The 24,438-nt window shown below is 40.0% G+C and overlaps 2 protein-coding genes across 7 annotated transcripts in view; both read left to right on the top strand.

Annotated features, from left to right (window-relative positions):
- HAT1 (histone acetyltransferase 1) overlaps window positions 1-771 on the top strand; it is a 57,725-nt gene extending 56,954 nt beyond the window's left edge. For both annotated transcript variants that reach the window (XM_046659170.1, XM_046659172.1), the window contains exon 11: window positions 324-771. In XM_046659170.1, coding sequence (XP_046515126.1) covers window positions 324-491 — 168 coding nt within the window. In that variant the 3' untranslated portion in view covers window positions 492-771. The remainder of the gene's footprint in view (window positions 1-323) is intronic.
- Window positions 772-14,286: 13,515 nt separating this feature from the next.
- Window positions 14,287-24,438, top strand: part of METAP1D (methionyl aminopeptidase type 1D, mitochondrial) — a 71,283-nt gene continuing 61,131 nt past the window's right edge. For all 5 annotated transcript variants that reach the window (XM_046657728.1, XM_046657729.1, XM_046657730.1 and 2 more), the window contains exon 1: window positions 14,287-14,352. In XM_046657728.1, the coding sequence (XP_046513684.1) occupies window positions 14,313-14,352 (40 nt within the window). In that variant the 5' untranslated portion in view covers window positions 14,287-14,312. The remainder of the gene's footprint in view (window positions 14,353-24,438) is intronic.

Consider the following 24,438-nt stretch of genomic DNA (forward strand, 5'->3'; position numbering starts at 1 on the left):
TTAGTGTATTTTATTTATCAAAGAATGATTTGAGTGTCTGCACTAGCCAGTTCTTTATTATGTTTGGAGAGGGGGCTCTTAGTCATACATATGTATTTACCATCAATTCACACAAATTCCAGGTCCCTTCTGGTTAACTCTTTTTAGAGGGCTGTAATTCATGGTTAACATTATGTTTATGCTTCCTTAAGAAAAAAGCTGTATGGGACAAATTTGGGCATATTTCTATTACTCTTATTTTTAACACTGGAGACTTAAAATTCTGAGTTTAAAGAAATATATCAGCTTTCTTAGGCTAACCAATAATTGTGTTTGTTGCTTAGAAAAAGCAGAGAGATCTTGCTAAAATGAGAAAATGTCTCAGACCAGAAGAACTGACAAACCAGATGAACCAAATAGAAATAAGCATGCAACATGAACAGCTGGAAGAAAGCTTTCAGGAACTTGTGGAAGATTACCGACGCGTTATTGAACGCCTGGCTCAAGAGTAAAGATTAGATTGCTCTGTACAGGAATGTTGCAAATTTCTGTACACTGTGTTGTGAAAAATCTGATGATGACTTTAATTTTAAAATCTTGTAACATTTTACTTACATTAAAAGTTATCTATCTTTAGTTGAATATTTTCTTTTGGAGAGATTGTATATTTTAAAATACTGTTTAGAGTCTATGAGCATATATTACATTAAAAAAAGATATGGCTTCTGAAATACCACTGCAATTGCTTCCCTTCTTAAACAGTATAATAAATGCTTAGTTGTGATATGTTAATGTGTGATGATATGATTCTTAAATACTTTTGATAAACTTTTTCAGTCTTGTTAAAAAATTTTAGATCTTAAACTTTTATCATCATTCCTCCCACACTTCTAAGATTTTACATCTGGCACCTTTTAAAACACCTTTCTCTAAGGTCTTCCTAGTAATCTTGTTTTTCCTATGTGATTTTTTCTAAATAGGAAATGTTCATAGTTTAGATTTATTTTATTTTAAATAAACTTCTATTAACTGCTTGTTGGGGGTAGGGTGGGTAAGAGAGAGAAGATAAACTAGATACAGTCTAAAACCTAAATGTTTGGCATCAAATATTAATTGAAGATAATCTAGAAGTTAGTATTAACATTTTATAAATAATGATGTAAGATAAGATAGAAATCAGTTTATAAAAATTCACCTTACAAACCATTATTGAAATGTATCTTGTGTAAAATGAGTTGTATATCTCTTGTGATTTGCTATATTGTTACCAAGATGTTGAAGTCCAACAAGAAAAAAACCAAAGTAATGATAAATTGCTTAATAGTCTTCCTTTATTTTTTATTGAAGTAGAGTATAAATGAATTGCTTGATACAGAATCATTAAAAGTAAAAGCTTGACGTTTATGTGTGCCAGTGAGTGAGGTATTTAGTGTCAAAAATGGGATTAAGTTGAACTTTACTTTTAAAATCTGATTTGTTCAGTGCTTAAGGCAAACTCTCAACTTGGACAAGCACTATCTTGTCCATAGATGAGCTTTCTATTAGTAAAACCTGTCAAACGTAAAGAAAGCAAAGTAACTGGTACCCTCTGGACACAAAATCGCTGTGGCTGGCAGCCTAGCGATGGCACTCAGCCATCCCCGTAGAAAGAGGATGTTGCAAAAGTTCAAACAGTCTCCTCTCAGAAGCTTATATATAAACTTGTTGATTTCTGAGAGAGTGTATATATGTACATAATTTGTTACAGATAGACTGAATAAGTTCAGTTGAAATTCTTTCTGAAACCAATATGAAAGCAATTTGTTTTCCATCTAAATTAAGTAATTTTTAAATTTTTTATTGAAAATGCACAATTGATACTAAAGATGAGCTCTGGGAAAAAACAGTACAATCTAAACATTATCTTTCAATATTGTTTTTATGTAGACACCAGAAAAAGCCAATATGATACCAATTAATGTACTTTTTTTTAAAGCAATGTTTTTTGTTCAGTTCATGCATAAAGACCTGGTTTAGCATTAACCTTTGTGACTCAAAAGCCTGTACCTTCATTTGGAGTTAGAAGGGTAAAAGTCTGATAGTAAGATCTGCACCTCGTGTGAGGTAATTAAATGCCAGGATAGATGTATAGGACTGTGTCTGAAACCAGCACAGACACCCTCTAGGTCTGGTGGTCACTTTCCACCCTCCAGTTGTAGACTTCAGCCCTTTTATCATCCACACACACAGCAACATTATTTACTGTCACCTTTGCCTTTTTCACTGCCCTTCCCCCTCCATCACTCTTAATTAATTTTTTCCTGTCCCCTCCCAATTGTACTTTGTAATACCATGTTTCCTTTCTGAGCATCAGTTTTTTCATCTGTAAAATGAGGTTGTACTAGAATGATCTCTAGGCTCCCTTCCTGTTCTAAGAACTGTGCTTATCCTTTTCATATCTTTTCTGTCCACTCTAGCTTTTATAGTCAGATGTGATATATGTATAAAGTAAAGCATTTTTATAAATCACACAAAATTCATAGTTTATACATGAATTAGTTTATGTGTGAGAGGAAAGAAAAAGTGCCTTATGTTGCTGACGGTCTCCAAATTGCAGGGGCCCCAGCTTGCTGTTCCAGAGCCTTGTCTATTCTGACGATGTATCTCATTCACCATCATCCTTGCCCGCTAGAGGAAAGCTGACAGCAAAGCCCCCAACACCATATCAGAGGATGATTAGAATCATAGACCTTAGAGGTCAATGACTTGATTCCTTAAATTCATTCTTAAGTTCTTTTTATTAGAATTTTAAAGCCAGTTTAACAGTATTAAATACTGATTCAATAATAAGGTACCCATAATTCTTCTAAATGAAATTATTTTACATTTGTATATTATCTATATATATATATACATTGGATATAGTATTTTTAACATCTCTAGGGTTCAAAATGGTTCTTATAGATGTACAATATTTCATGTTGATTTGCTCATATTAACCATTTACCTATGTTTTTTATTATAGACAACATTCAAATGAATTAATGTCTTTGTATATATATATTTTTGTGTCTGTTAAATCATTTTCCTAAGTTAAATTTCTGGGAAATGCAGCTACTGAGTCAAAGGATAGGACTATCTCTATGGCTCAGTTACATAAACTTGTGGTATTTCCCAGAATGGTTTGTAAATTACTAACATAAGAATATGTATACTGGTTTTAACAGAATTTCAATGGCATGGGATGTTGATTTTGTTGTTTCAATAAGTATAAAATCTCAAATTTATATTCCTTTTGCTTAGTGGGAAGGCTGAATATTTTTCTGTATTTTTGTGAAATTTTTTACCCAGTATGAATTATCCATTTGATTTTTTAAAAATTTACCTTTTGGGATCTACACTCTCATTTTATAGATGGACAATAGATCCAAAAGTTCACTTGCTTAAGGTCACACTGTGAATTAGTGACAAAGCCAGGACTATACCCAAGGCTCCTGACTTCCACTCCTCCAACTCATCTTCCATCAAGTAGGCCAACCAAGTCTTAAGCATACCAGCCCATTAGGCTCTTCGTAAGAGGGGATTTTTTTTCATTACCATCTGTAAAATACCTCACTAGCATGACATTTGCCCTAGTCACCAAATACTCCAATTGCCCTCTTGTTTTCATACCCTTAGAGGAGCAAGTATTAGGAAAAGGATGTTTGATTGTGATGACTGAAATTATTGGCACCTCATTTGAAGTATGGCTTGAAGTTCCTCATTTCCTCTCAACATTTTCCACTTTTCCACATCTACAACTTTTCTGTGTTTCCATATTCCTTACATCTTTATTGTAATACATATTTCATTCTCCTTGTATTGTTGCAGTGGAACTATAGAGTGCATTTAATTTACTCACTGACTTGGACAGAGCTGTCTTTATGCACATAATAAGTAGTATGCACATAGTACAAAAATGCAAAAGGGCACACACTGAGAAGTTCCTCGTCCCAATCCTCCAGAAACAACCATTGTTTCTGCTATCTTGTATATCTTTCAGAGATACATGCATAAATGAGCATATATGTATATATCTTTTATATGCCACATATACATATGGCAACCTCCCATATAGATTATTCCTAACTTGCTTTTTATACTTCCTAATATCTTGGAGATCATTAGAGCTGTCTTGTTTAATGGCTGCATGGTATCCCATTGTATGAATATACCATAAACTACTCCGCCAGTCCCCTATTATTTAGATTGTTTCCAATATTTTCCATTACAAACAATGCTGCAATGCATATTCTTGTACATGTGCTGTACACACATGTGCAAGTCTACTTACAGATTAAAGCCCTAGAAATCACAGACTTTAGTCTCACCTGCGTTCTTATACTGACTATACTACGTTTACAATAGTTAAAATTACTAACATGAACTAAGGTTACAGAAGCTTGATACTGTACCAATCTGGAGAAAACTAGGCAAACAGGAGTATTTTGGACTTCAACCATCCTCCTTCACAGCTAGAAATATGAATTATCTTAAAGGCACAATGATTTGAATGCTTAGGCATATGCACATGACTTTCTTTGTGTTTATTCCTTTAGTTTTCTTGGCTTTTCTAAGCCTTAGGATCCAGAAGAGTTGCTCTGCCACAGGATTTCTCAACACTATTGACATTTTGGGCCAGAGCATCTTTGTTGTGCGGGACTGACCCGTGTATTGTGGGATGGTTGACAGCATCCCTGGCTTCTACCCACACGATGCCAGTAGCACTACCCCTACCTCCAGCTGTAACAGCCAAACACGTCTCCAGAGATTGTCGCATGTTCTCTGGGAGGCAAAAGCACCGTTGGTTGAGAACCACTGCTATGTGGGATTGAATATTTATCCACTTTAAGCACTGACTCATTTTTATTATGTAACATGGACATAGTACAGAATTCAAAATGAGTAAAAGTATTTGAAGTAAGCTGCCCTCCTTTCCACCCAGTCCCCCAAATCACTTTTCCAGAGGCAACTGCTTTTACCAGTTTCTCTTTTGTCCCTCAGAGTTAATTATGTTTGCAAACATCCATAATTTTTTAACACAAATGGTGATAATGCTATATGCAATACTCAGAATCTTTTCCAGTTAAATTTAACTCATCTTTATTAATATATATTAGAATACTTCAATTCTGAATACCTTGATTCTAAACAGCTGTTTGATAATCCATAATTTGATTTCAATGTGTTTAAACCCAACACTGTATTAATGGACATTTAGGTTGTTTCCTATCTTCTGCTCTTACAAGCAGTGCTGCAGTGACTACTCTTGTGTATACTCCATTTTGTACATTTGGGAGTATGTATGCAAGATAGTGACGGAATCTCTGAGTGAAAGGGCATGGACATCTTACATTTTGATAGGTTTTGTACACATTTGAGACAATAGAGAAATCTGAATATGGACTCTATCTTAGATGATATGGAATTTTGTTAATTTTCATAGTTGTAATAACGGTATTGTGATTGTGTAGGAGAATGTCTTTATTCCTAGGAGTCACATGCTGAAGTATTTAGGAGCAGGGTCATGATGTATGCAACTTACATTCAAGTGGTCCACAAAAAAGTATGTAAGTGGGGTATATATACATACATACATACGTGGATGCATACATAGACATATATATGTATGTAAACAGAAATAAAGCAAATGTGACAAAAATTTCTAAATTATTGAATCTAGGTGGAAGGTATATACAGGTGTTGACTGTATGGTTCTTTCAGCCTTCCTGTATGTTTTTAAGTTTTCAAGATAAAAATTGGGAAAGAAAATATATTTCATATATGAAATCAAAACAATATTGTGAAAAAGGAACAATCAGTGAATAAGAAAGAGCTCATAGAAATTAAAATGATCATTCTAATTCAAGCAGCAGAAACTTGGGGTATAAAGTTGAAGAGATTTCCACTGACATCAAAAAGAGAAAAGATATGGGGCTGGCCCAGTGGCACAGCGGTTAAGTTTGCATGTTCCACTTTGGTGGCCCGGGGTTCACCGGTTCGGATCCCGGGTGCAGACATGGCACCGCTTGGCAAGTCGTGCTGTGGTAGGCGTCCCACATATAAAGCGGAGGAAGATGGACATGGATGTTAGCTCAGGGCCAGTCTTCCTCAACAAAAAGAGGAGGATTGGCAGCAGATGTTAGCTCAGGGCTAATCTTCCTCCAAAAAAAAAAAAGATAAAAGATAAATTATTGTGGGAAATCTGATAGCCAGCTTATTTTCATTTCAGAGAGGATAAGCAAACAGAAGGACATTATCAAAGAAAGGGAGAAAAATTCCTTAGAGGTGAAGAAATGAATCTTCAAATTAGAAGAGCTCCCTGAAGTGTGAGCAAGATCAAGTCAACATCACTAACATTTATTGAGCACTTACTATCTGCTAAGCACTTGCATTAGTCATTTCAGTTTTTAAAACCGTTTGAGGCATAGGGTATTATCCTCCAGTCAGGCCTGGAGTCTGAGGTCACACAGCTAGTAAGTGGCAGAGCTAGGATGTTGGCCCAAGTAGTAGAATTCACCTGAGTTCTTAACCACTATACTACTTACTAAAAAGATCCACATGTAGGTTAAATTATTAAATTTCAAAACACTGAGCATAAAAATAAAGACCCTAAATGCTGGCAGAGGGGAAAACACAAGTAACCTGGGAGAGGAAGGGGAATTTAAATAGCATACGACTTCTTATCAGCCATTCTTCATGCTAAAAGACAATGGAACAATGTCTTCAAAGTTCTGGTGGAAAATTATTTTGAATCTAGAATCCTATATCCAAACTATCAATCAAGTGTGAGAGCAAAATAAAGGTGGTTTTGGAAAGCTAAGAAACCAGAAAACTAACTTCACACATTTTCTGATGAAGTTACTTTTGATCTATTTTAGCAGCATAAAGGGGAAATCAAAGAGCATGTAAGATGTGGAGTACAAAAAATCATAAAACTAATCTGATTCCAATAAAAAGAAATCTGAAGATGGCAATGGAGTCACAGGTCTAAGAAAGTAATTGGTCCAAATTATAATTGGAAATTATGAACTCCAGAAAAGAAAGTGTACAAGAAAATCAGAGTCCAAATATAGTAAACTATAGTTGGCATGACTTAGAGCACTAAGCAGAAACAAAAACAGTTCAAATTGGTTGGGTTGGGTCAGATTGGGAAAGGGTAGGATGGGGACCTACTTTTCATCGTAAGCCTTGTTATAATTGCATGTTTTTAAAAACTATATATGTGTTTCTTTGATACAAAATTTTGTCAAATAATATTACTATACTGGGGGGCTGGTCCCGTGGCCGAGTGGTTAAGTTCGTGCGCTCCGCTTCAATGGCCCAGGGTTTTGCTGGTTCGGATCCTGGGCACCGAGATGGCACCGCTCCTCGGGCCACACTGAGGTGGCGTCCCACATGCCACAACCAGAAGGACCCACAACTAAAAATACACAACTATGTACCAGGGAGGCTTTGGGGAGAAAAAGGAAAAACAAAATCTTAAAAAAAAATTACTATATTGTTCAGCAACTGAAGCACCATATAAATGTCAAATAAAATACAACTGTAAACTAAGGAAATTTAAAAATAGGTTTATTTGAAGCAGACAAGTGGCAACTTTAAACAGTAAGATTGTGTTCAGCCGACTTCCACAAAGGAGAATTCACCAAAAGAAAAGATAGTGAAGAGTTTTCTTTAAAAAAAAAAAAGAGCAATACTCAATCCTTTTGTTTGGAAACTGATTCTCAAAGGAATCATAGTTCACCATGCACTTTATTTGGCTACCAAAGGCAAACTCCCCATTTTGACATCCTGGTTCTATGAATCAAGAGTCACTAAACGTAAAACCAAAGCTTTGAAATTTTTCATGTCATAATTTTGGGGGCTTTCCATTAACCCTGCAGAGAAATATAATGCAATAAAAGTGTAATGCCATCTATTATGAATGTCTGAAGAGCTACTGCATGTAATATGCTGCAAGAAGTGCCTTATAAATGTCTTGGAAAAAAAGTATTTTTTAAGACCTCCAGTGTTATAACGTACACAGGCTGGAAAAAGGTTGAATCTTCTCTCCTATGACCTTTGTGGGCCTCGCTATCTTTATCTTAAAATTGGACGGGGTAGAGTGAGAGTTGGATTAGATGATCTCTGAAGCCCTTTCTGGTTCTTCAACTGTGTTCTCTCTCTTCCAACTTAATAAAAGACCAGTCGGAAAATGTGCTTTGCTCAGACTCTCAGTTCACCTGGAGAGTCCTTTAGATTTTTAATTAATAATTTTGGCAGGTGAATCTGTGTGGAAGTCTTGGGCTGTACAGTCTGTTTGCCTAGCTCTCTGAATCCCCGCTTTGTGAAGGCTGGGGGGGCCACCACAGTGAGGCTTGTTTGCTGTCTGCTCCTGGAGCAGCTGCCGCTTTTCTTCCTTTATCCTTTATCAAGCAAAGGAAAATGCAGCGATGCTTGTGTGTGCTTCAGATGAGGAGAATGCTCTCCAGACAGGTTATTCTCCGGGTTAGAGTGGATGGGCTGAGCACAGAGGAGCTCGGCTCAATGGGAAGAGAGGTCGAGGCAGCATCTGCCCTCTTGTTTGTTTCAACAGTTTCAGTCTTGAATATAGAATTCATTGAGTGAGAGGCGAGCAGAAGAAGTTAAGAAATGCACTACTGCTTAGGGTGTCAGCCAGTTTGTGGAGTGGAGGCGGAGAGTGGGAGGGGAGAAAGGGACATGCAGCTAGTTTTCTTTTTCTATTATTAAATCCCTTGTTATTTCATAATCTCCACTTTGGAGAGTCTTACTGCAGTGTATTTTGCATAACTGTTAACAGACCAAGGAGCATTGTTTCATGCTGATAGGCAGGAAATACCAAAATCACAAATATTTTCAAACTCTGATATTAATGGTCAAACTGCTCTCTATATGAACTGATCTCATACAATCCTATAGGACCATGTATTTTTACTCAAACACACTAGGAACTAAACAGCAAACAACCATAAATCCAGCAAAAGAACAAACAAAGATGGAAAATATGAGAAGGTAACCATAACCAGGAATGTATCATCACACCAGGAGAGAAAGAAAAAAAACCAGTAAAATAAGGAATCTTATAGAAGGGTAGAAACAATGAAAGAAGAGAAACAAGTGCAGAGTGAAGGCAAAAGGAAGAAAGAATGCACAGTGGATTGCGATAAAGTCATAGGTAATGTGCATTCCTGTCCTTTCGCATGTCGTTTGCCTAGTCTGTTTCATTTTATTCTATATAGATGTGTGACTGGTCATGGTAAAAGTAGGTACCTGCCCTTAGAAAGTCCAACAAATGATATATGTGTAGAAAAAAAATCTAGATGAATATACATTAACTTATTAATAGCTATTACCTGGAGAGAGCTTTTCTGGGGGACTTCTACTTTCTATATTACACATTTCAGTATTTTTTAAACGTTTCCAAAGAGCACATATTACATACATGTGTAAACAGAAAAGAAAAACCAAAACAGACTTTTAAAAAAAACTCCAACAAGGATACAGAGAGCATTTTCCTTTCTCTTCTTTTACAAGTGTGGGTTAGAGATGCTAAAGGAAGCATTATTTCCCTTACTCTCTCCTTCATCTTTGCAAGAAATGAAGATAAAACAGGTGCAATTTCCTGGGAACTTACATAATTAGACTTCAGCATTTCTCTCAGTTCTTGGCAGCCAGGGATAGCCAGAATGTGTGACCCCTCACACCCGGCGTTGCTCCTATGGGGCTTGTAGTCTCAAGGGTATTTGGTCTTTAGGAACAATCCTGTGAGCATGTTAGTCTCAGTTTCCCAATTAGTTTCTTAAGAACAAAAATAATAAATTTCCTTGGAGCCTAGAGTTGGCACTTAAGTATTTCCCGATGGGCTGATTGATCACTAAATTCTCTTGGAAACTTTTGCCTTTCTTCCTTACTCTGAATGGAATTCTTCATTCTCCAGAAGTGTATAAGGAGTTGCCACTTTTCCAGGGATTAGTAATTGAGAGTAGATGGCAGTCGTTAATGGCACACATTTTTATTTAGATTTCATGGGGGGACTGCACACTTCTGCTTTAACCCAACTTCCTTCAGAGACAGTTTCAAGACATGCGGTCAGGGAAGCCTTGTGCCTCAAGCCTGCACAGTTCCAAAGCCAACTCTGATCGAAGCAAGCACATTATCAGAAAACTTGGACACATTAGTGAGTGAGGTCTGGGACCACCCTCATCCTCTTCCCTATACCCTTCCCATGCCATCCCTCCCTTGGCTCTTGCCACTATTCCAGGTGGGCTACTGCTCCCACAATGGATAGGCTGGTATGCTGAAGCATCATTTCTGTTTACATCTCCCATAATATCTTTCAGGCCAAAGGGTTGAACCAGCTTGAAATGAATGCAAGCCAGATTGGACCTGAGAGCAACAGCTCCCTTGGGCCAATGTTTTGGTCTTACCCTACAGCTCAGTTAGCCCTGTCTGGTCCCATTCTTCTCTGCTTACCCTGACGGAACTGCTCAGAAGGGTGCAGCATGCTATTTGAAGAGCCCATTTGGGTTAGATCTATAAATGGCTGTAGATCCCCGAAATCTTCAGAATTTCAATGCAGGAGGGGCTCAGGTAGGGGAATCTCATCTGAAAGGGGTGGGGCTTGAAGTTTCATTTGCATAGGAATTATATGACTGAGAAAAGGTCACTAGACAAATCAAAAAGTGGGAGGGGCAGGAGGGCCACGTACACCTAAAGCTCCCCTCCCCTGCCCCCGGCTCCCTCCTGGCACTGCTATAGATCAAGGAAACAGGGCACAAGCAGTGAAGAGAAATTCACTTGATTTCTCACAATTGCCCTGCATATGGCATTACTTTTCCTCAAAAAACATGGAGCACTTACACATTTTCTCCAAGCATACACCTAGATTATCTAGTAACATAACTATTATTCTCTCAAATGATTGATATAGGAAGCAACAACCACCAGCAAGTTGGCTAAGAGAGTGCCCTGGAAACTATCGGCCTGGACATATAACCATTAGAAGGTGGACCCCAACCTTAGAGGGGTCCACTCAGCTACGAGACAGGTCCCTGTTGTATGTGCAGATTACATTTACGCAGGACTCCTAGTTCATTTGACTTAAAAATGTAAATAAATAAGAGTTTCCTCATACTAAAACTGGACAAATTAGAGGGCAAGACTGTAAATATTCCTCTCAAGCCACAGAGTAAAATGCTAAGAAACAAACCTGAAATCAAATCAAAAGCCTGATTTTTCTGATTCAGATGGCAAAACTGAGAAACAAGGTCAGGAAGGGAGAATGAAGGCACCTCAGGCTACGTGACAGTCCCATGGAAGTTCTCCGGGTCCCAGGGCACCCATTTCCCTCAGCAGGCCATAGAACCTGCCTTGTGCCAAGTAGGAAATACCACATCATTTCAGCTAATTTTACAACGTGTTTATACATATACAACAATTTTCTTCTATAGATATGTAAGCACCTTAGTCTTTATTTTATAGTCTATGTTCTTAAGTATCTTGTATTATAGGTAAACCTAATAAAAATATTTAAAACTCTAAACTTGTGAAACAAGTTACAGGTTCATGTATTACAAAGCAAAATTTATTTTTAAAGAGATTTTACTTCATGTTGTATAATCCCCTAAAGCATTGAAAAAAATGTGAATTTGAATTACCAAATTCAAGACACATTACAGAAACTGATATAATTTAAATTTTATCACAAACTATATACAACTTCTGAAAAAGTTATATGGTATAAGTCTATAATAAAATATCATTAAGTAGAAGAAAGAGGACGGAAAACTAACTTTTCAAAAATATGAACATCAGAATTTATAAAGAAGATAAAAAGATTTTAAAAGATACTAATAAGACATGATCTTTTAAAACCAAGGTAAAAAGACCTATAAAACAATAATCACAATTAATAAAAACATTTTAACATTAAAGAATGAATTTTTGGAGACAGAAACTGAAAGTATTAACAAGTTATCCTTTATTTCTTGAACGCTGGTTTTGAAAATTATTCAACTTTTTATTCAAGAATCCCAAGTACAAAATCTGAATAATGGTAGGAGTTCAAATCAGTGAAGTGCCACAATATACATAATTAACCTTTATTTCCCAGGTGGGAAGATGGGCAGAAACGGGGTAGAGATGTGAGTCAGTATCGGTTACTCATCTAAATGAAAGCATTCTAATGCCCTTAGTGCCCAAGACCACAGAACGTTAGAACTGCAAGGGATCTTAGATGTCAGGAGTCTAGCCCTTTATCCTGTTGGTCAGCATGCATATACCTCATAAATTGATGACTTTGGAGGACACATGCTGACAGCTTTTATTCCTTCTAATGTCAGAAGGATGTGGTATGAAAGAAACCAAATCGAGGATCAGTGAATGAGCCATCGCCTGTGCAAGTCCACATCTGCTTCATTTCTAGCTCATCCTAAATATCCGCATTCTATGCTGAATTTATTGGGGATTTCCTCACTGGGTTCCACTATGGTGGTGCCACCTGAGTCCTCATAGTGTTTCCTTTTCCTTTTCCTTCCAGTTGCAGGGGAATAAATCGTGCATTTCTTTTCCCAGGGTTGGCTGAGCTGAATCACATGAACACGTGTTCTGTTTCAGATGTGTTTGAAATTGGGCTTAATGCCTCTGACACTTCGCTAGGGACTTCTAGGCTTCTTTTTTCTACATACTCCCTGAGACTCTATGCCCTGCTACCTCTCAGGCTCCTTTGCTGCACTCAGATTGCTGGCTTCACTTACAGAGGACAGATTTACCGTGTTCCAAAACCCTCTCCCCAGAACGGATCTGAGTTTGAAAAAGGTGGGGCTTGAAGTAACCTGTAGGAGTACTTTTCATTCGCATCCTTGTATATCTTATTTACCTCAGTGGAAAACATTATTTCTCTTTATCTTTCAAGGTGACCCAAAAGCATCCAAAACTGGATCTCCAAGAAGTAGAGCATGTATCCTCTAATGAATGGCCAAAATTCATTATCTTTAAAAGTAAAACTATCAGGACTATGCAGCCATTAAAAAGAAGGAGCTCGAGCTAAGTGTTCTAAGATTTGATGTTTACAAGTGGAAAAAGCGAGTCGTAACAGTAAGTATGTGATTCTATTTAAAATATTTGCGCATATTTGCCTGTAAGAGGAATGGAATGAAGCACACAGTGGGTGACTGGAGAGTGGGATTGTGGTGTGTAGAGAGGGTGAGGAATGAGACGCACTGTTTTTTTCACTCATTTCTGAATTGTCTGGATTTTTCACTGTGTGTAGTTAAATTCTTGAAAACTAATTAGGAGACATCAACACATTTGCCAACAATCCTTATTAATCTTTACTGCATTTAAAGTCCGGGAAACTGTTACAGTCTTGGTTTGACTGGCTCCATGGAGAGTTCAATTCCTTCACCAGACATTCTTTGACTATCAGGTTCTTGGCTGAGCACCAGCTACCAAGATGAGTAACACCTGGTCCGTGACAGGATGGAAATCTGACTCCGAACGCAGATAAGAGGAACAGTGAATTTGGTAAAATGGGCACCATCATCACTAGGGATCCATCAGCTCCCTCGCTTGACTCACAACTGGCCTTCTGTGGGCTTCCTCTTTTGGCAGCGCAATTGGCAGACGTCATCCTCTCATTCTTAAAAGTCAAATTTAGGGATTAAGAGTCCAGTTAATGCCGCTGAGCGGGAGGTGTCCTTGGGGAAAGAGAAGTCTCCTGAACATACCCACTGGGGTACCCAGAATAGATTTTGCAGCTGCACACAGATCTCCTCTTGTCTGGCGTCTCTGCTGAGTAATGTAGATTCTGGGACATCAAAGGGGCAGCTGGTGACTTTGAACCAAATTTTACCTTTCAATTGAATCCAGGGAAATAATTTGCAACAAGGTGTCGGACGATGCAAAGTGCTATGTTGAACGCTAGATTGTGCTTTATTTTTTCCTCCCAACTTCATGTTTCCATGCACCAAAATGTTGATGCTACAAATATCGGATGCCACGCTTACCTGACAGGCTTCTTCCATCCCACCTGGGCGCGGGGGCTCAGAGCAAGCGCGCAAACCGCGGCTGGAGCCCGCCTCTCGCGACGGGAGCGGGCTCGACCGGCCGCGGGTTCCCTTGCCGGCCCGGGCGTCAGAGCCGCTCCGCCGCTGGGGCTCCCGCAGTCAGCCCCCCGCGCGCACGCGCGCTCGCCTCGGGCGGGCTCGGCGCCTACGGTCTTCTGCTGGGCTGCGACTGGATGGCTCCGGAGGGCGGGGCGGGGCGGGGCAGGGCGGCGAGCGAGGGCTCGCGGCCACGTGACCAGCGCCAACATGGCGGCGCCCAGCGGCGTCCACCGGCTCGTCCTCAGAGGTAAGCACCTGGAGGACAGCCCCGTGGGGGTCCGCGCCGTCGCTCGCTCGCTGCGCACCCGGGTTGAAAGGGGTACACATCCGTGCTCAGACGTCTCGGCGCACACGAGTGTACTTTCAGTTTTACGGACACGCGCACACTTTGACACATTGACACGCTGCAGGAACAGACACCTTGGTTCACTCGTCACTCGCTTGGACCACGTCACTGCGTGGCATCTGTTCACAGTCACTTGAGATTAATGGGACACTGTCTGAAGTTTTCTTCTCCACTTTTGTTGTTTGGTTAGCGTAGCAAACTTATTTACTCCGGCTGCGGAGAGCTGAAGTTACCATAACTCTGAAATGTACCTGGACACCCAGTTGACACAGAGAAGGCAACTTGTAGCTGTTGGCATGATACAACACAAAGCCAACAGGATATAATGTTGGCTTTGGGGAACTTGAAAAATGGGATTATTCTCTTCCAGTGACTTAAAGTTACGAAGAGGAGAAATTATGTCTGGGTAGCTCTCAGTAAGTGTTATCCTTGCGTGAGGGGTGAGATTTTAGTAAATGTACAAATAGTTTTTCAGCTGAATTAGGGGAATTTTTGTTGGATTGGAACTAGTTTCTGAGTCTTTATTGGAAAGAACTAGGAAGTTGTTTCAAGAATGAAGGGAGACGGGAACTAACGTATTTTGAGGGACTGCTTAGGTGTCAGGCCCGTAGGAACAATAGTCTTGTGAGGTAAATATTATTTTCATAGTAAATAGCTGTCGTTTATTAAATGCCTTTTAAGTATATGATACTGTGTTAAACACCTTATATATAGTAGCTACCTTTTAAAACTCAGTGAGATAGGCATTATTCCCTTTTGCAGACAAGAAAAGTGAGGCAGAGAGGTTAAATAATATGACTAAGGTCACAGATGGTAAGAGTCAAAATGGGCATTTGGACATGACTGATTTTTTTTTTTTTTTTTTGACGAAGATTAGCCCTGAGCTAACATCTGCTGCCAATCCCTCCCCATTTTTTTTCCTGAGGAAGATTGGCCCTGAGCTAGCATCGGTGCCCATCTTCCTCTACTTTTTATGTATGGAACGCCTGCCACAGCATGGCCTGACAAATGGTGTGTAGGTCAGCACTCGGGATTGGGGCCTGCAAACCCCAGGCTGCTGAAGGGGAGTATGTGAATTTAACCACTATGTCACCAGGTTGACCCCTGATTTTTTTTTAATGGTTCATTCCTCACTGCATGGCATGGTCTGTCCATAGAAATCAATGTGCAGAGTTCAGGTGGGACAGGACAGCTCTGATGAGTGTGTGTGAAAAGCAGAGAGGAAGATGTTTTAGAAAGAAGGAGATTGATAGGCGGATAGACCTCAGTCTTTCGGAGTTAGTGGAGATGAGTAAGGAGCCACAGGAAGATTTGAGGTGAGAAACGTGTAAGGGGAAGGTGCTGTAGGCAGTATTTTGGATGGTTGGATGGAAGAGTGGAGGTCAAATGAGAGTGCAGCCTTGTGAAAAGAGTGCAGTTTACATCTTTTAAGATCTGGGTTCCAGTCCAAACTCTGTTTACTAATCAAGTTACTTTCTGTTTCCTCTTTTAAAAAATAATGGCATTTAGACGTTTTGTGTGTGCGCGCTGCAGGTAATGGTGAAGAGGATCGAGTCAGGGTAAAGGAGGAGGCCAAACACGTACACATGTGTCCAACACGCAGGTCTGACATGGAAATGAATACGTTCCTCCACGTCTTCTGCTCTTCTACCTATATACTCTGTTTCCATTAATGGGATCACCATCTAGTCAGTATCTAAGTGAAAGCATTTGAGTTCTTTTGGTGTCCACCATTGCCCTCAATTTCTTTGTCCAGTGAGTCAGTAAATCCCATTTTTGGATCCCCTGCAGTTTTCTGCATGGTGTGGGTGCAGTTCTTCCCCGTTCCTTGCCTAGACGAGGTCCTTGTAGCTGGTCTCCACCTCGTCCTTCTTCCCCACAACCGGAATTTCTTTCTAAAATTCAGATCTGATTATGATGCCTCCCTACCGAAAAGCCCCTGGGAACTCCTCATTGAGGAGATAAAGTCTGAATCCCTTAGCATGGAAGAATAACTCCATCACAGTGTGGCCTCAGTTTACCTTTTCAGCCTCATCCCCTGCCAGTTCCCTACCCTTCTATCTCTGCTAAGGTTCACCATTATGTACCTCTATAATTGCTCTGCCTGCAATGTCCTTTTTGTGTGTGTGTGAGGAAGATTGTCCCTGAGCTAACATCTGTGCCAATCTTCCTCTATTTTGTATGTGGGATGTTGCCATAGCATGACTTCATGAGTGGTGTCTAGGCCCACGCCTGAGATCTGAACCAGCAAACCCCAGGGCACCAAAGTAGAGCCCTCGAACTTAACCACTAGGCCACCGGGCCAGCCCCTGCAATATCCTTTTTCACCCAGAAAACCATTCATCCTTCAACGTCACACTTAAAGGCAATCTCTCCTTTAAAGCAGCATTGCGTCTGCCCAGTCAAACTGACCCAGTCTACTTACGTAGCAAGTAAGGTGTACCTTATGGTGTACCTTTATCACAACAGTTCTCACCAGGTATCAAAGTATGTACACTTATCTAAAAAGTATTTGTTTACACCTCTATCTCACCTGCCAGAGTAGGAGCTTCTTACGGGCAAGGATCTTACCTTCTTCATCTCTGTCTCCCCAAAGCCTGGAGAGCAATGTCCGTACATAGTAAGTACTCAGTTTCATAACTGAATGAAAGACCTTTCAGAATTCAACCTCCTTTGGAAATATTTGTTCACAAAAGTTGTACAGTAGGCCTAAAGAATAATTTATCTCAAAATGTCAGTTTTCTTCACATGATAGGCCAAACTAGTGACTTTCTTCTTCCTTCTTCCCTCCCTCCTTCCCTCCTCTGCATGCTGTCTCTCTCTCCCTCTTTTCCTTTTTTATATTACATCTCCTTCTGATAATAATTTAAGGCAATTTTTACATCTGCATAATTTTTTTTGTCAACTGTGAGAATTTCATTCCAGGTAATTTGAATTCTGAGTCAGACTTACTGGAGATGATTGGAAAACAGAGATTGGAGGTGGGGGAGGGAGAGAAATCTAGAAGTGCCTGAGGTTTAAGTGGTGTAGTCATGGGAGATATGAAGGAAGCTGATGGAAGTAAACTCTTGGACCTAAGTACTGTCCTGCTGTCTTTCCACAATCCATGTGGAGGGAGCTGAAGCTGGTGAGAGGAGAGGGGGCAGACTGTTGACAAGTCCAGCAGAAAGTCTAAGAAAGGCACTGTTGGTGAGTGTGTGAAATAGTTTGGCCTTTCCAGAGGTTTGTGTGGCAATGTGTATCAAGGTGTAAGGTGTACATTCTTTTTACCTAACAATTCTGCTTTTAAGAATTTATCCTGAGAGAACAATAGGATCAGTGTGGAAAGATATATGAGTAAGAATGTAGCTTTATGATAATAGTAATTGGGAAATATTAGACAGAATCTGAAATGTCTGTTGGTAAGAGAATGGCTAAATAAATTATAGTTCATCCATACAATGGAGTACTATGCAGCCATTAAAAAGATGATGTAGCTGCATGGGAGACTTGGTTGTTGACATATATTGAGAAAAAAAGGAAGAGTATAGAACAGTATTTCCCACTTATGTAAAATTATATATCTTTGTTTCCTTATGTGTTTATATGCACAAAGAGATATCTGGAATGATGTTCACCCAAATGTTCATAGCTATTATATCTAGATGGTGAGATTGGACTGATTTTTACTTTCTTTATACCTGATGTGCTTGAATTTTGTACATTGAGAAGATAACATTTTTATTATCCAAAGGAGTATATTTTTAATGTATTAAAAATAAAAAGAAATATAGGGTCTGGCCTGGTGGCATAGTGGTTAAGTTCGTGCACTCTGCTTTGGTGGCCCAGGTTTGTGGGTTTGCATCTGGGCGTGAACCTACACACTGCTCATCAAGCCATGCTGTGCCACCTCCCATATACAAAATGGAGGAAGATTGACACAGATGTTAGGTCAGCGACAATCTTCCTCAAGCAATAAGAGGAAGATTGGCAATGGATGTTAGCTCAGAGCCAATCTTCCTCACACGCACACACAAAGAAATATAAAAGGCATTGAATGTTTGAATGGGACCAGACTCGAGGGAAAGATGTCTTTTTACTATGCATACCCTCTGCAACAAAGCAAAATGTCTATGTAATTTATAATATAGGAAAGCAACATCTTCAAGATTTCCATGATCACAGAATGGTAAATGGAAATTACTTACATATACTCATTATTATAATTTAAGATGTATATAATGCTTATAATATTTTATTATTCTTGATTTTTTTATTTTAACAAATGTAAAAATATATATATATGCTTCTGTTCATTTGTGACTCTAAGGCCATAGATTCTTCCACTGAGAATTCTCTTACCATAGTGGTTTTTCAAAAATCTAGCCTCCAGGTAGGAGAGGGGCTATTGTATATCATGAATTAAGTACTTGAAACTTTTGTCAACTGACCTGAGATCCTTGCTACCTTGTGTGGCATCTGTAGGAAAATGTATCCTCAGTTTCAGCAAACCAACTTAGAATTAAACTTTTTGGATGCAGTCCATGGGTGATTTGGAAAATGCTAATATTAATAAGGAGCTTCCTGTGACTTAAACTCTATTCGTGTTGATAACCAGAGGATGGAGATGGATTTTTGGTATATGATATTTTTTAACAAATACATTTCAACTCTATTATAATATAGCTTTTTACTGCATAACATACTTAACAATCAAATCGCAGCATGGCTTTCATTAATTTCTTGAGGTAAGATGTGATGAAAAAAATAGCATCTCCCTTAGGATACTATCAAAATTCTTTTTTATTTAATTGAGTTCATAATAGTTTACATCAATGTGAGATTTCAATTGTATATTATTTCTTCACTGTCACCACATAAGTGCTCCCCTTCACCCCCTGTGCCCACCCCCCACCCCTCAAAATTCTTTGATACAAGAAGTGGGATCTATATTCCCTCCCCTTGAATCCAGACCGTCTTGTGGCTGCTTCCACCAAAAGAGAGTAGGGGGGTGATGCTGTGTGACTTTCAAGGCTATCTTAGAAGGGAATGCAGCTTCTGCCTTGTTCACTGGAACAGTCGTGCTTGGAGCCTGAGCTGCCTTGGAAGAGACCCAACTACCCTGGGGCTACCGTGCTGTGAGGAAGCCAAGCCACTGGGATAGGCCACTTGAAAGTGGTCTCGTCAGGAGACCTAGTCTTTAAGTCATCCCCTCACAGGCACCAGATATGTGAGTGAATGAGCCCTCAGATGGTTCCAGACCTCAGCCATTGAGGCATCCCCAGCCTTCAAGGGACTCAGACATCATGTAGCCTCAGACATTCATTTCCGAATTCCTGACCCAAATAATTCATGAGCATATTAAAATTACTAGTTTTTGTTTAATACTGTTAAGTTTTGGGTAACTTGTTACACAGCAATAGTAACTGGAATGGTATAAAATATCTAATTTTCAGGGGAAAACCTAAGGAACCACTTGTAGGGAGTACATGCAGGCAGTAACGTGGACCTTTTCTCTCTATGCTCACTGTCCCCTTAATGATCTCATCAGTCCAGAGGCTCTAAACACCATCCATTAAGCTGTTGACTCCCATATTTATGCCCCCAGCCAAGACCTTTCTCCTAATTCCAGACTCATACATCCAAGTGCCTACTGAACACTTCCCCGTGGATGTCTGACAGCCATCTCAAAATCAACATGTCCCAAACTCCAAAACTGGACTTCTAATCTCTTCCCTAAAACTTGCTCCACTCCAAAGACTTCCCTAACTCAGTTGATGGTAATTTCATCCTGTCAGTTTCTCAGACCATAAACTTTTCTATCACCCCCAATTCCTTTCTTCCTCTCACTCTGTATCCAATCTGTCAGGAAATCCTGTGGAGGGCCAGCCCCATGGCTGAGTAGTTAAAGTTCCGCGTGCTCCGCTGTGGCAGCCTGGGTTCGCAGGTTCAGATCCAGGGTGCAGACCTCCTCCACTCATCGGCCAGGCTGTGGAGGCATCCCACATGTAAAGTACAGGAAGATTGGCACAGGTGTTAGCTCAGGCCTAATCTTCCTCAAGCAAAAAAAGAGGAGAGGGGCTGGCCCCGTGGCCGAGTGGTTAAGTTCACGCGCTCCGCTGCAGGCAGCCCGGTGTTTCATTGGTTCGAATCCTGGGCACGGACATGGCACTGCTCATCAAACCACGCTGAGGCAGCATCCCACATGCCACAACTAGAAGGACCCACAATGAAGAGTGTACAACTGTGTACTGGGGGGCTTTGGGGATAAAAAGGAAAAAAATAAAATCTTTAAAAAAAGGAAAAAAAGAGGAGGATTGGCAATAGATGTTAGCTCAGGGTGAATCTTCCTCACAAAAAAACAACAAAAAAAGGGAAAAACAAAATTTCATTGAATCTACCTTTAAGATATACCCAGAATACAAACATTTTTGTCACCCCCACTGTCACCACCCTGAGTTCAGCCGCTATCATGTCTTACCTGGATCACTGCAATAACCCACCAGTGGTCCTCCTGCTTCTTCTACCCTTGCCCTCCTATACTTGATTCTCAACACAGCAGCCAAACTGAGCTTCTAAAAATGTAAGTCAGAGCCAGCCCTGATGACCTAGCAGTTAAAGTTCAGCGTGCTCTGCTTAGTCAGCCCAGGTTTGGTTCCTGGATGCAGAACCACACCATTCGTTTGTCAGTAGCTGTGCTGTGGTGGTGGCTCACATAGGAAAACTAGAAGGACTTACAACTAGAGTATACAGCTATGTACTGGGGCTTTGGGGAGGGAGGAAAAAAAGAGAGGAAGATTAGCAACAGATGTTAGCTCAGGGTGAATCTTTCCCAGCAAAAAAAAAAAAAAACAATGTAAGTCAGATCATGTGATTCTTTTGCTCAAAACCTTTCACTCAGAGTAAAAGCCAAAGTCTTTATATTGTCATATAAGACCCTACTCTTAGCACCTAACACTTTCTAACACATTGTATGATGTACTTTATTTGTCATATTTATTGTCTGTTGCCTATCTCCCCCACTAGAACGTAAGTTCCACAAAGAGAAAGGTTTTTGTTTTGTTACCTAACATATCCCACCTACTTCAAACAATGCCTGACATAATAAGCGTTCAAGAAAGGTTTTTTGAATGAATAAATGAAAAGTGGCTAGTTAATTCTGATACAATAAAGTTATTAATATGAATCTCTATGAATCAAATAATGTGTTAAAATACATAAAGTAAGAGCTATTAGAAATAAAAGGAAAAATGGATAAAACCACAATCATAGTGGGAAACTTTAGCATGACTCTAATTTGGCAATTTATGGCACAGACATAATAAGGTTATTGAAGTTGAGAATGTTGTAACTAGTAAATTTGATTTAATATTAAATTTGATACCTTGGATTAAAGGGATTTTTTTTACAAATATACATGAATAGGATAAAACTTGATGAGTTACGCCACTAAAAAACCTCAATAAGTTCTAGAAAGAAAAATTACATAAACTACATTCTCTGATCACAAGGCATTAATGAACAGATTAATGGGGAGAGAGAAGAGATTTGACTGAAGCATTGTGGAAACACAAAGGGAATCTAGATAGTGGCGGATGTGCCATTAACACTGTACTGGACTTGGAATACACAGTTCTTGTTCTCCATGCATTCACAGTCCTTTAGGAGAATTGGACATTAAATCAATTATTACAACAGAGGAAGATAAATGCACAGATAGAGGTAAGCAAACGGTGCAATGGGATCATCCAATAGAGACTGAGGAGTCTTCACCTTCACAGAGGAGGAGAAGACTGAGCTGAGTTCTCCTGTATAGGAGGGCCTGGTCAGATGAAGGAGTCTAGAGACAGAGCGGGCCTCTTGCCCAAAGTAAGGGACGTGGGAGCCCATGCAGCCTTCTGGGAGCTCTGCCGGTTTAATATGGCAAGCAAGTAGGGTGAGAGCTAGGGAGTAGCCAGAGGGGAAGTTGGAGATGGCTACTTTGGGCAGTAGAATATGCAGGATTTGGGGACCACCTGAATGGCTGAGGCCTGTGTGTGAGAAGGGGTAAAGATACCAGACTCCTGCTCCGTTAGGGTTGGAGGAAATGGTAGGTGTGCATGCAGATACTTTTTAGGTAGGAGAGGGGATAGAAATTGAAAAAACTTCATCCCCCAGTGACTTCTATTTCTTTCTGTGCATTTTTGCAGAGATTAGAGATGAAACGAGGTGGGGGATTGGGAAATAGGAGGAAAAACTGATCAGGAATAATGGAAGGATTGCTCAGCAGTGTTGAGATCCAAGAGAAATTAGAGACAGTATATTTGTAGTGGCCCCTTTCATTGCCACTGTGTGATTTTCTTCAAATGGGCATCATCCTGTGTGTGTAAGAGTGAAGGTAGATGGTTGGGTTGATTGGAATTTTCCAGATGGATGCACTGGAAGGACCAGGGAGTAAAATGGAACTAATGAATTCCAGAGTCTAGCCTATGCTGGAAATTTCTTAAGGACATAGACCTTGTCTATCTTGTTTTTTGGGGGGGGGCCATTATTATTACAATGAATAATCGAGAGTGTGGAAGTGAAAAGAGAAGAGGCTGATAGTTTGGAGGAGAAAGGAATTGTCCTAAGATGGGAATTCCTAGGAAGGTTGAAGAACAGGTACACTGGGAATGGGGAGTGAGAGAACAGGAAGTTTTCGGGGGAGTAGTCGGAGTTTCATGATGGAAGTGAGTTCTGAACTGGGTCAAATAGTTTTTAGTTTAACTGGAGAAAGAAGCCTAATACATATAACAATGCAGAACAGTATAGAAGTGGTCTGGGAATAAGAGGAAGGTAAGGTAATTTGGGGCTGGAGTGATTACTTCACAGAAGAAATGAGAGTTGAATAGGGCCTTGAGGGATGAGTAAAGTGGTCAACAGAGAGGCTGAGGGAGGCATTCCTAAGGGGATAAAGCAGAGCAGTAGTCAGGCCGGCCAGTGGCGTAGTGGTTAAGTTCACATGCTCTGCTTCAGTGGCCTAAGGTTTGCTGGTTGGGATCCTGGGCATGGACCTACACACCACTCATCAAGCCATGCTGAGGTGGCATCCCACATAGAAGAACTGGAAGGACTTGCAACTAGGATATACAACTGTGTACTGGAGCTTTGGAGAGGGGAAAAAAAAAAAAGAGGAATATTGGCAACAGATGTTAGCTCAGAGCCAATCCTCCTCACCAGAAAGCATACATTAAAAAAAAAAAAAAAAAGTGGGCAAATCATTTGGAAACAGGAAAAGTCAAGACATGTTTGGAGAGTTCTGGAATGGTGAGTTTGGCTGTAGCAGAGAGTTTGTATAGGGGAGGTATAGGAGATGAAGAGTAGTAATACAGGCTAGGGCCAGGTTGTGGAGAACCTTGGAGGCCAGCTTAGGGTTTATCTTATAGGAAGCCGAGACCACTGAAGGTTTTTGACAAGAAAGTGAAATGGTGTCTCCATTTTAATCTGCTGCTAGTGGTGTTCTGGATGTATTGGAGAGGGAAAGCCATGACATCAGTTAGGGGGTGGTGGCAGAAGCAAAGTGACAGGGCCCTGAACTAGTGCAATGACTGTGGGATGGAAAGGGAGAGATGGATACAAGAGAAATGAAACAGAGAAGAACTCATCAGGCCCTGGTGACTTGTTGGAAAGGAGAGCCAAGGAAGGTGAGGATCATCAAAGCAGAAGAGGAGTTGGTAGAAGAGAGAGCCTAGTCAGGAAGAGGCTCAGGAGGAAGCTTTGGGATGACTCAGTAAAGGTCAGTGAATTTGGCCACTAGGAGGTCATGGTGGCTTGGACCAAATTTTATCAGTGGAAGGAACAGATGAAAAGTGATGGTTCTTAGTGGCTGTAGAGAAGTGTGAGGTTTTTGTCCTCTTTTTTTTTTATAACAACTTTATCAAGATAAAATTCATAGACAATACATTCACCTATTTAAAGTGTACAATTCACTGGTTTTTAGTATATTCAAAGAGTTGTCCAACCATTATCACAGTTGATTTTCATTTTCAT

Source organism: Equus quagga, chromosome 4 (genome assembly GCF_021613505.1).
Source record: "Equus quagga isolate Etosha38 chromosome 4, UCLA_HA_Equagga_1.0, whole genome shotgun sequence".
NCBI lineage: Eukaryota > Metazoa > Chordata > Mammalia > Perissodactyla > Equidae > Equus > Equus quagga.